At 40.4% G+C, this 13207-nt stretch overlaps 1 protein-coding gene across 5 annotated transcripts in view; it reads left to right on the forward strand.

The window, feature by feature from the left end:
• The window catches only part of ARHGAP28 (Rho GTPase activating protein 28), a 220369-nt gene extending 208388 nt beyond the window's left edge, over positions 1-11981 (forward strand). For all 5 annotated transcript variants that reach the window (XM_073550932.1, XM_073550935.1, XM_073550934.1 and 2 more), the window contains one exon: positions 5541-11981. In XM_073550932.1, coding sequence (XP_073407033.1) covers positions 5541-5632 — 92 coding nt within the window. In that variant the 3' untranslated portion in view covers positions 5633-11981. The remainder of the gene's footprint in view (positions 1-5540) is intronic.
• The last annotated feature ends 1226 nt before the right edge of the window (positions 11982-13207 follow it).

Below are 13207 nucleotides of genomic sequence, written 5' to 3' on the forward strand. Positions count from 1 at the left end.
TTTGTATATTTCTTGCTAAGTACCCTGCCGAACCCTTTATTGTGTTTGACACCTAAACACAACGGCTTATTCACTCTCGGACATGTGCATTGCACCTCTGAAGCCTCAACCTGACTTCAGCGGCGCAATGACATGAAGCGTATGCTTGAGATTTGCAGAGAGCTTACAATGAAGCCAGCTCTTGCAAATAATGTTATCACGCCCACAGGGTTCTTATAACATGCTGAGTGGGACTACTAGACTGGGAAAACTAAAGCCCCACTGTCTAGTCAAAAGGCTAATTTACATATGAAAAATGAAGTTTATAAAGCCTTTTTTAACCATATGTTTAGGAGTCAAACACAGTAAAGGGGCTGGTGAGGCAGATTATATGTCAAGAAATATGCAAATATTGGTGGGTTGGAGCCGGAGGGTATGGGGGACATGTCAGGTTCCCTTTAATGCAAATCTTACATTTTACAGTTAGATTAAAGGGGTTGACTGCTCTTCTGATAAAAGTGTGCACTCTATGTGACTGCAAACTGCTAAATCCTCACAGTGTGCACACCGCACATTGTCAGGATTCTCCGTTATTGCTGGTGAAATCGAGCTGTCATGTGCCAAGTATGCAATTGAATTGAGCAAGGCTAAGCATGTCTAGTTGTAATGTGGCTGGAAGTATGCAAATGTCATACTTGGTGCCACATGACCGACCACTTTCGTCAGCAATACCAGAGAAATCCTGACAGCGTGCCATGGGCACACTGTAAGGATTCAGAAGGTTGCAGTCACATAGAGTGACTACAGACTTATATCACAAGTCCAGATAACCCCTTTAAAGTTCTAAATATCTTGCTACTCAGTAATTAATGTGTAAAGTTGCATATAGTAGGAGAGAGGTCGTTCAGGTTACACGATTAGTTATATAGAGAAAACTAATGTAATTTATAGCAAGTGAAACGTGGGATTCCAAAAGGTTATCCTAAAATAATACCGATAAAACATTAAGCGGAATCATTCAGAATGATTTTGCAACTAAATCAAATGGTCTAGCTGCATAGGTCATAGAACAACATTTATATTGATACCTGTCTAAAAATCGGGTCTGTCAGTGCTGAGAACTCAGGCTTGAAGTCACATGCAGAATTGCCTGAAAGTGCATAGTGGTTGTGTAAATGTACTCCTAAGGCGCTTCCAGGGTAAGCTGCTTGGGGCTTTTCTGTGCACTGATATATTGAATTATTGAAAACAAGTACCATTTTTCTTTTTCATTTGACTCTGTACTGCCATTACACTAGTTTCAGTAGTAAAATCATCTTGGCAAGTTCCCTTTATGGAAAAATAAGTAGTGTGTGCTTAATTGGTGAAAAATAACTGCTGGAAGGTGTGAGTCAAATGACTGTGAAGTCAGATAACAGTACGGAGCGCATAGTAGTGCAATAAAATAGCGCTACTCTACTGCTACTAATCAGTACATGCACTTCACTCAAACAGCAGCAGCCATTGTCTGCTCCTTGTTCACTATGATCAGCACTATGATCGGCACTTTATCAGGCCTGGAAATTGAATATGCATGACCATTGGATGTAATGTAACCTGAGGTCACTGTAACTTAAAATAATTTATTTTTATAATAGAACATCATTCTGAGTTGCTCTAATGTTCTGTTCAGGTCTTCACACTTATTTTTCCATCTGATGCCTTTCTTCCTGTTTTGCGGCTTAATAATAGCCATGGTTTTGGATTTTAACCAAACAAACCACAGTGAACAAAATTTTCCAATGCTCAGAGCATCTGTAAATCAGAGATGATAAATGATTCTGTAATTACCAGGTTCATTTTAAAACCTTTGTTGAGGTTAGTGCAGCATCAGCACTTCTTACTGCGTCTGCCAATTGATTCATCACACTAAACGATTTCTAGTGTAGAGAGGTTAGATTAACATTCATCTAACAAATAGACATCTACTAAAAAATGATCAATGTATAATTAAAGGCATAAATATTCTAAAATAGCCTAAAAGGGCCAGACACACTAACGGATGCGTCAAATATATTTCGTCAAAACAAAAGAGAAATGAATTTCTGTGCAAAAATAAGAATATAGGGAGCAAGTGTTTCCCCTTACTCTTATGCCAAATAGCATTGAAAAAAATCTACTCACAGTTCTCTTATGCAGAGAGAAAATATGTAGGTTGTGGTTACCCCACTGCTGGTGCCGGAGGGGGGCCCAAAGTTGCTTCTACCTCATATGAGGAGTAAAGTGCTTGGGATATTCAAGTTACCGTTCTGTTGACATGCTCAAATGCTGGATATCATTGGCCATGTGTTATATAGTAGGGGGAAAGGCTAAAAAAAAAGCACTGTGAACCATGGTAACCTTTTACTTTTTCTATTATATACTTTATTCCTTACATTTATGCCTGTTATAGATCACATCAGAAATAGGGAAGTGGCCCCATGTGATTTGAATAGGAGGCGGATGTGTAGTATCTGTCCACGCAACCACTATCATAAGACGAAACAGCTACGCAACTGAGCAGATCTGGCCGCCTCCATCGACAACGAAAACAGCCGATATGGTCGGGGTCTGACACCCAGCACCCCCACCAATCAGACAATGATAACCTATCCTATGGATAGGTCACCATTGATAACGTAGTGGAAAACCTCTTTAGTACAAATTTAGTGTGTGTATATATATATATATACACTCACTGGCCACTTTATTAGGTACACCATGCTAGTAACGGGTTGGACCCCCTTTTGCCTTCAGAACTGCCTCAATTCTTCGTGGCAGAGATTCAACAAGGTGCTGGAAGCATTCCTCAGAGATTTTGGACCATATTGACATGATGGCATCACACAGTTGGCGCAGATTTGTCGGCTGCACATCCCTGATGCGAATCTCCCGTTCCACCACATCCCAAAGATGCTCTATTGGATTGAGATCTGGTGACTGAGGAGGCCATTTGAGTACAGTGAACTCATTGTCATGTTCAAGAAACCAATCTGAGATGATTCGAGCTTTATGACATGGCGCATTATCCTGCTGAAAGTAGCCATCAGATGTTGGGTACATTGTGGTCATAAAGGGATGGACATGGTCAGCAACAATACTCAGGTAGGCTGTGGCGTTGCAACGATGCTCAATTGGTACCAAGGGGCCCAAAGAGTGCCAAGAAAAAATTCCCCACACCATGACACCACCACCACCAGCCTGAACCGTTGATACAAGGCTGGATGGATCCATGCTTTCATGTTGTTTACGCCAAATTCTGACCCTACCATCCGAATGTCGCAGCAGAAATCGAGACTCATCAGACCAGGCAACGTTTTTCCAATCTTCTACTGTCCAATTTCGATGAGCTTGTGCAAATTGTAGCCTCAGTTTCCTGTTCTTAGCTGAGAGGAGTGGTACCCAGTGTGGTCTTCTGCTGCTGTAGCCCATCTGCCTCAAAGTTCGACGCACTGTGCGTTCAGAGATGCTCTTCTGCCTACCTTGGTTGTAACGGGTGGCAATTTGAGTCACTGTTGCCTTTCTATCAGCTCGAACCAGTCTGCCCATTCTCCTCTGACCTCTGGCATCAACATGGCATTTCCGGCCACAGAACTGCCGCTCACTGGATTTTTTTTCTTTTTCGGACCATTCTCTGTAAACCCTAGAGATGGTTGTGCGTGAAAATCCCAGTAGATCAGCAGTTTCTGAAATACTCAGACCAGCCCTTCTGGCACCAACAATCATGCCACGTTCAAAGGCACTCAAATCACCTTTCTTCCCCATACTGATGCTCGGTTTGAACTGCAGGAGATTGTCTTGACCATGTCTACATGCCTAAATGCACTGAGTTGCCGCCATGTGATTGGCTGATTAGAAATTAAGTCTTAACACACAGTTGGACAGGTGTACCTAATAAAGTGGCCAGTGAGTGTATATATATATATATATATATATATATATATATATATTTATATACATACAGTGTGTATATATATATATATATATATATATATATATATACTGTATGTGTATGTGTATATATATATATATATATATATATATATATATTTTATACTAAAGAGGTTTGCACTACTTTATCATTGATGACCTAGCCATGGGATGGGTAATCAATGTCTGATTGGTCGAGGTCCGATACCCGGTACCCTCACCAATCAGCTATTTTGATTGCGGCCGGGTACTACACATCCGCCTCCTTTTAAAATCAATATGAGGTGGATGTGTAGAACCCAGCCATGGCTACTATCAGAAGACAAGCAATTCCACAATTGACCAGTTACAGCTGCCAGCACCGAGAACAGCTGATCCGCAGGGGTGCCGGGTGTCGGACCCCGACCGATCAGACATTGATGACCTATCTTAAAGATAGGTCATCAATGATGAAGTAGTGGACAACCTCTTTACGCTTGTATTTATGGAAGTAGCACTCCAAGATATGGGGAAAAAAACTTCAGAGAGTAAATAGAAAGTGCAGCTATACAGTTACAATTTAGACAAGATTGTTACACTCATAGAACAAATTAGCTATGCTAACTATCATTAATTAGTGTGAATTTACATTAAGAGGAGTTTTACCAAAAATGTAAAATTGTGAGAGCAATGTCCACTGTTTGGTAAATATCTCACACTTTATAGGGGACCTCTCAGCTGATTCAAGTTGCCCAAACCACAGACAGCATTAATCAGAGCTTGGCTGCACGATTGCAACCAGGTATATTTTTCTCTCTAATTCTCTGTTTCAGAGAAAATATTCTTTAAAGATCCAGCCAGGAACCAAAGCCATAGATGAGACTAGTCTACTACTGCCCCAGCTGGCTTCTCCTCGCACTGATCTAGATGATTGACAGGTCTCACATGTGCACACAGGGAAAGACCTATCAATCACTTGTAGCTGTACTGGGAGAACCCGGCTCAGGGTGGATTTTCAAACTACAATTTCTCTGAAACGTTTGAGCGCTTCATAGAAAAAATACCTGGCGGCAATCGTACAGCCAGGCTCTGATTTATGCCGATCAAAAAAGTATATTGTACGGAACGGGGAAGGAAAACAATCAGCTCATCGGAGTAGGAAGAATTCCAACTAAGGTGCAGCGCACAGATAGCTCCAGGCCGGTTCCTTGGTTTCATACGCAGGAAAAAAAATAGATGATCCAGCAGCCACCGTGATAGAAAACAGATCTTTAAAGTTTCACACTTAATGGGTACAAAGCTAAAATTGGGATGTAGATAAAAACATAAAAATAATCATCAGGGCACCGGGTCTACGTGTTTTGAGCAAAAGCTCTTAATCATCAATAACTTTTTTCTAACAAAGCAGCTGCTGGATCATCTATTTTTTCTGATTTACGCAACCCGTAGTTTGGAATCCAGTGACTGGTTCCCTTTAATTCTTTTATCACAATTAGTTTGTATATAAATGTTTTTAAAGTGGAACATTTTTTTATTTTGTTTTGTGTAGTTGTTACAGAATTGTGGCCATTACTGTTGGCTATTGCCATGAGTATTATTCCATCTGACACTTCTTCCATGACTCTTTTCTCTAGGAGAACACTGCTTAGACCCTGATACCTATATGCTGGATGTATATCATGTAAACCCTCATGCAGAATGGATATTAAAGCCCAAGAACAGCTGAGAACAAAGGATTGTGCAACAAATCCTTCATCTTCAAGTCGCACTGATGGAATGTATGGGACTGAGGGCAGTGTAGCTGCTATGGACTATTTCTGACGTTGCTTGAGATGATGGAGTCTGAGCCATGGGTACTTTGGAAAGACAACACTACGTCTGTGGAGAAAACCTGTGGACCATGAATGAGCATATTATTTTTGCTCTAGGTGGAATATAATTTATACAAAGTTTTCTTTTTTCCTTTTTATAGGTAAAACACTACCAGAGAAGTGGGAACGTGTCAGATCCTAGGGTCAGATCCTAGGCCGTTATTGATTGTTCTTTCTACAAGTATTATTGCTTACACGTAATGTTGGCCGTTTTACTGCTGGACAGATATTGAACCCTTTCTTCGGTGGCATTGTTGCCTCCAGAAGCTCTTTGAAACGTGACGTGAATGCTTTACTCAGCATCTCAGAAGAAATCTTGACCGTAACTGTTGTTTGTCTTTTTGTATAGGAACCACTAAGCTTGTACAGTTACATTTTTATATCTATTTGTAGATATCCTGTAATGGTTTTTGTATTTTTTTAAAACATTTCCTCTGTGCGCATATTTAACATTTGTAAATCATCTGTCATTACTTCAGTATTCATTTTTTATAATATGTTCTTTACAGACACAATAATGGGTGCCTCTTCCATAGGCCATGAGTGTTTCTGCCAGGGGATATGTTGTGCATTATCCAGGCATTTTGCCAACTGGCATGTATGTTTTAGACTTTAGTGTTGAAGTGATTCTGGCGTGACTTGTTTATTTTGCTTGTGGAACTTTCTATTATTGCAGGTTTCTATGAAAATGAGTTCCTATGTATAAGCATAACTTTTATAAACTCAGTGTTCAATAGAAAAGTGCAGCATTTTGTTTAATACACAGAGAATCCCTTATTTCTCAAGGGAAAAAATGTACCATTCTAGAAACGGACATGATTCAATTTTCTTACAGCTGACATCGTAAAGGGGACTCAAAAGGCTTGTCCAGGACTATCATCAGTAACCAATTTGTAGGGTAGGGTATCGATATCATTATTATTTATTTATATAGTACCATTGATTCCATGATGATGTACATGAGAAGGGGTTACATACAAAATACAGATATCACTTACATCCAAGAAGTATCGTTTCTCCTTGCGGAGATTGACATGCTAAGCAGGCCGAGATGAGAAAATGTAAAGCCGCAATGCTCCTCTGGGAAATATGCAATTTGTCTCTTCAGAGAGGAAGAGGACTAGAACTCCAGTGCCACCTATTGGAAGTAACAATACTAAAAGTCAATGTCGACCCTTTAACGAGCCTTGTCACATGGCATGCTTAGCATGTCAATCTCCGCAAGGAGAAAAGATACTTCTTGGATATCGGTCAGACACCTCTCTGGACTATAAGAGACACACACTTTTTTTTGCAAGGGTTTATCTTGGTAAATAGTGTGTTTTATAGATAAAAAATATGGTGGATACGGTATACACAGTATAGTCCTCAACATTGAAATTACGTCACCAAGAAGGAGAAGCCATAAACTTATGCAAATCAAGTAAGTTGAAGGTCTTGCTAAGACCAGGAAATGATTACATTTTCAAACACTTGACACCAATTTTGTGTCATTTCGGAGGGGAGTAACAGACAGATGAAACAACACCATTGCTTTTGCCATATAATGTACTGGAAAACAGGAAAAAAATTCTAGTGCTTTGAAATTGTGAAAAAAAGTGCAATTCCACAATGTTTTGGGGATTCTTTAACCATGTTTACCAAATGCTAAAACTGACCAACCATTATGGTTCTCCAGGTCATTATGAGTATGTAGACACCAAACATGTATAGGTTCTTTTTTATTCACGTGGTGAAAAAAATCCAAAGTTTGTTAAAAAAAAATGCGCCATTTTCTGAGACCCATAGTGTATCCATTTTTCTGAATCTAGGGCTGATTGAGGGCTTATTTTTTGCGCACTGAGCTGATGTTTTTATACCATTTTGGGATAGAGAAAATGTTTTGATCGCCTGTTATTGCATTTAATTGCAATGTTGTGGCGACCAAGAAAACATTTTTAATTTTTTTTCATTACGACGTTTACTAACCAGATTATTTTTATATTTTGATAGATCGGGTGTTTCTGAATGTGGCAATAACAAATATGTGTGTTTTTGATATTGTTTTATTTTAAAGGGGGCAATTTGAACTTTTACATTTTTTAACTTTTTAAAATATTTTTAAAACCCTTTTTTTCACTTTTTACATGCTTTTTACACGATCACGGTGTACCGGGGGTTAAAGGGAAGCATCGGCAGGGAGGGGGCTCCCTCCGTGCTTCCCTGAGCCCCCCACAGCAGCGCAATGTGCAGCGCTGCTGCGGGGGGCTCCTTCCCTGCAGGCCCCCGAATCCAAGATGGCGACGGGGACCTTCGGGGGCCTGCAGGGAGCCGGCTTCCTCAGTGCCTGCAAAGCGCAGGCACGACGAAGCCTGCTGCACTGCCTGTGACAGATCTCTGATCTGTCACAGTGATCTGTGATGTGACAGATCAGCGATCTGTCACAGGACAGTGATGTCCCACCTGGGACAATGTAATAAAGTTAAAAAAAAGAAAAGAGTTAAAATAATTTTTAAAAAATCGCCAAATGAATTAGAAAAAAAAAATATTCCCCCAATAAATTCATTTTTTGGAAATTAAAAAAAAAACAATAAAAGTACACATATATGGTATCGCCGCGTCCATAACGACCTGCCCTATAAAACTGTCCCATTAGTTAACCCCTTTAGCGAACCCCTTAAAAAATAAAAATAATACAATACCGCCGAACAAAAAGTGCAATAATGCGCGATCAAAAAGATGCATATAAATATCCATGGTACCGCTGAAAACGTCATCTTGTTCCGCAAAAAATGAGCTGCAATACCGCATCATCAGCGAAAAAATAAAAAAGTTATAGCTCGCAGAATAAAGCGATGCAAAAATAATTATTTTTTATATAAAATAGTTTTCATTGCATAAAACCGACAAAACATAAAAAATGACCTAAATGAGGTATCGCTGTAACGTACCGACCCGAAGAATAAAACCGCTTTATCAATTTTATCACACGCGGAGCGGTGTAAACGCACCCCCCCAAAAGAAATTCATGAAACGCTGGATTTTGTTAATTCTGCGTCCCAAAAATCGGAATAAAAAGCGATCAAAAAATGTCACGTGCCCGAAAATGGTACCAATAAAAACGTCAACTCGTCCCGCAAAAAATAAGACCTCACATGACTCGGTAGGTCCAAATATGGAAAAATTATAGCTCTCAATATGTGGTGATGCAAAGACTATTTTTACAATAAAAAGCGTCTTTTAACGTGTGACAGCTGCCAAACATAAAAACCCGCCATAAATAGTAAGTCAAACCCCCCATTATCACCCCCTTAGTTAGGGAAAAATAATAAAATTAAAAGAAAATGTATTTATTTCCATTTTCCCATTAGGGTTAGGGCTAGGGTTAGGGTTAAGGCTGAGATTAGGGTTAGGGGTGTGTTGGGGTTAGGGTTGGAGTTAGAATTTGGGGTTTCCAATGTTTGGGCACATCAGGTGCTCTCCAAATGCAACATGGCATCTGATCTAAATTCCAGCCAATTCTGAGTTGAAAAAGTCAAATGGTGGTCCTTCCCTTCCAAGCTCTGCCATGCGCCCAAACAGTGTTTTACCCCCACATATGGGGTATCAGCCTACTCAGGACAAATTGCAAAACAACTTTTGGGGTCCAATTTCTCTTGTTACCCTTAGGAAAATAAAAAATTGTGGGCAAAAATATCATTTTTGTGGAAAAAAATGATTTTTTAATTTTCACGCCCGGGCGTTATAAACTTCTGTGAAGCACTTGGGGGTTCAAAGTGCTCACCCCACATCTAGATAAGTTCCATGGGGGGTCTAGTTTCCAAAATGGGGTCACTTGTGGGGAGTTTCAATAGTTTAGGTACATCAGGGGCTCTCCAAACGCACATGACACCCGCAGACCATTCCATCAAAGTCTGCATTCCAAAACATCACTACTTCTCTTCCGAGACCCGACGTGTGCCCATACAGTAGTTTTCTCCCACATATGGGGTATCAGTGTACTCAGGACAAATTGGACAACAACTTTTGGGGTCCAATTTCACCTGTTACCCTTGGGAAAATAAAAAAATTGGGGACTAACTGATCATGTTTGTGGAAAAAATATGATTTTTGTATTTTCATGCCCGGGCATTATAAACTTCTGTGAAGCCCTTGGGGGTTCAAAGTGCTCACCACACATCTAGATAAGTTCCATGGGGGTCTAGTTTCCAAAATGGGGTCATTTGTGGGGGGTTTCCACTGTTTAGGTACATTAGGAGCTCTCCAAAGGCAACATGACACCCGCAGACCATTCCATCAAAGTCTGCATTCCAAAACGTCACTACTTCGCTTCCGAGCCCCGACGTGTGCCTATGCAGTAGTTTTCTCCTACATATGGGGTGTCAGCGTACTCAGGACAAATTGCACAACAACTTTTGGGGTCCAATTTCTCCTGTTACCCTTGGGAAAATAAAAAAAATGGGGATTAAAAGATCATGCTTGTGGAAAAAATGCGATTTTATTTATTTTCACGCCCGGTCGTTATAAACTTCTGTGAAGCACTGGGGGGTTCAAAGTGCTCACCACACAACTAGATAAGTTCCTAAGGGGGTCTAGTTTCCAAAATGGGGTCACTTGTGGGGGGGTTTCCACTCTTTATGTACATCAGGGGCTCTCCAAAAGCAACATGACACCCGCAGACCATTCCATCAATGTCTGCATTCCAAAACGTCACTACTTCCCTTCCGAGACCCGACGTGTGCCCGTACAGTAGTTTTCTCCCACATATGGGGTATCAGCATACTCAGGACAAATTGGACAACAACTTTTGGGGTCCAATTTCTCCTGGTACCCTTGGGAAAATAAAAAATTGGTGACTAAAAGATCATGTTTGTGGAAAAAATACAATTTTTTTATTTTCACGCCCGGGCGTTATAAACTTCTGTGAAGCACTGGAGGGGTCAAAGTGCTCACCACATATCTAGATAAGTTCCTTGAGGGTCTAGTTTCCAAAATGGTGTCATTTGTTGGGGGTTTCCACTGTTTTGGTACATCAGTGGCTCTCCAAACGCGACATGGTGTCCGATCTCAATTCCAGCCAAAAGCGTCAAATGGCGCTGCTTCCCTTCCGAGCTCTGCCATGCGCCCAAATAGTGGTTTATCCCCACATGTGGGGTATCAGCGTACTCAGGACAAATTGCACAATAACTTTTAGGGTCCTGTTACCCTTGGAAAAATAAGAATTGAGGGTGAAAAGATCATTTTTGTGGAAAAAATATGATTTTTTAATTGTACGGCTGTATGCTATAAACTTCTGTGAAGACCTTGGGGGTTCAAAGTTCTCACCACACATCTAGATAAGTTCCTTAGGGGGTCTAGTTTCCAAAATGGTGTCATTTGTGGGGGGTTTCCACTGTTTTGGTACATCAGGGGTTTTCCAATCGCGACATGGTGTCCGATCTCAATTCCAGCCAAAAACGTCAAATGGCGCTGATTCCCTTCCGAGCTCTGCCATGCGCCCAAATAGTGGTTTACCCCCACATGTGGGGTATCAGCGTACTCGGGACAAATTGCACAATAACTTTTAGTGTCCTGTTACCCATGGGAAAATAAAAATTAGGGGTGAAAAGATCATTTTTGTGGAAAAAATATGATTTTTTAATTGTACCGCTGTACGTTATAAACTTCTGTGAAGCCCTTGTGGGTTCAAAGTTCTCACCACATATCTAGATAAGTTCCTTGGGGGGTCTAGTTTCCAAAATGGGGTCACTTGTGGGGGGTTTCCACTGTTTAGGTACATCAGGGGCTCTCCAAATGTGACATGGTGTCCGATCTGAATTCCAGCCAATTTTGCATTGAAAAAGTCAAATGGCGCTCCTTCCCTTCTGAGCTCAGCCATGCGCCGAAACAGTGGTTCCCCCACATATCAGGTATCAGCGTACTCAGGACAAATTGCACAATAACTTTTGCAGTCCAATTTATCCTGTTACCCTTGGTAAAATAAAAATAATTGAACCTGAATAATTTTTTTTGTGAAAAAAGTTAAATGTTCATTTTTTTTAATTATTCCAAAAATTCCTGTGATGCACCTAAAGGGTTAATAAACTTCTTGAATGTGGTTTTGAGCACTTTAAGGGGTGCAGTTTTTAGAATGGTGTCACTTTTGGGTATTTTCTATCATATAGACCCCTCAAAGTGGCTTCAAATGTGATGTGGTCCGTAAAAATAAAATGGTGTTGCAAAGATGAGGAATCGCTGGTCAATTTTTAACCCTTATAACTTCCTAACAAAAAAAATTTTGGTTCCAAAATTGTGCTGATGTAAAGTAAACATGTGGGAAATGTTACTTATCAAGTTTTTTGTGTTCTCTGTGATTTAAGGGCATAAAAATTCAAAGTTGGAAAATTGCGAAATTGCCAAATTTCCGTTTTTTTCACAACTAAACGCAAGTTCTTTGAATGAAATTTTACCACTAACATGAAGTACAATATGTCACGAGAAAACAATGTCAGAATCACCGGGATCCATGGAAGCGTTTCAGAGTTATTACCTCATAAGGGGACAGTGATCAGAATTGTAAAAATTGGCCCGGTCATGAACGTGCAAACCACCCTTGGGGCTTAAGGGGTTAATTTCACAGAAAAAATCAGCTGTGATCCTCTGCTGTCCTGTCAGTATCCTCTCTTGCTTCCTCCCCTGCTCAGGAGCTGTGGTATGATTAGACCATGTTCCTGTATGGTCAGACACAATCATTACACAGTACACAGCAGAGACACATGTACAAGATTATCTCAGCACAGGAACATTTTTTTCAACACATCCAATTGTGGAACTCTTTTTTTTATAATTAACATGTACTTTGTTCATGAGGAAATTCATTTAAAGCCACGTTCACACGTCCAGTATTTGGTCAGTATTTCACATCAGTATTTGACAGGCAAAATCAGAAGTGGAACAATCAGAGGAATCATGTAATAGAAAAACAGACACCAATGCACCACTTCTGCATTTTTTTACCCACTCATGATTTTGGCTTACAAATACAAATTTGAAATACTCACCAAATACTAAACATGTGAACACACGGCCTTACCCAGAGACTTTGGGTTATTACTCCTGCAGATTGCAATTTGCATAGGCCAAGATGCTAGTGCTGTTAAGTGTCATATGTCCCAGTGGTTGGGAGAACAATTATGTACTTAAATGACAGCAAGAGGTGTTCAAAGGCAAACCTCTGCACAGAAAGATAAGAATGGTGATCCATTTTGCACCGCACATGAAATTGGATGTCACCTACCAAGCCTAAAGGGCCTGTCACACTAAGCGATATCGCTAGCAATATTGCTATAACGTCACTGGTTTTTGTGACGTAGCAGCGATATTGCTAGCGATATCGCTATGTCTGATACTTACCTCTGACCGGCTCCCTCGCTGATTATCGCTGATCTACACAAACTATCAGAAGGCATTTG

Source organism: Dendrobates tinctorius, unplaced genomic scaffold (assembly GCF_039654945.1).
Source record: "Dendrobates tinctorius isolate UK_male_01 unplaced genomic scaffold, ASM3965494v1 ptg000171l, whole genome shotgun sequence".
In the NCBI taxonomy this organism is placed as follows: domain Eukaryota; kingdom Metazoa; phylum Chordata; class Amphibia; order Anura; family Dendrobatidae; genus Dendrobates; species Dendrobates tinctorius.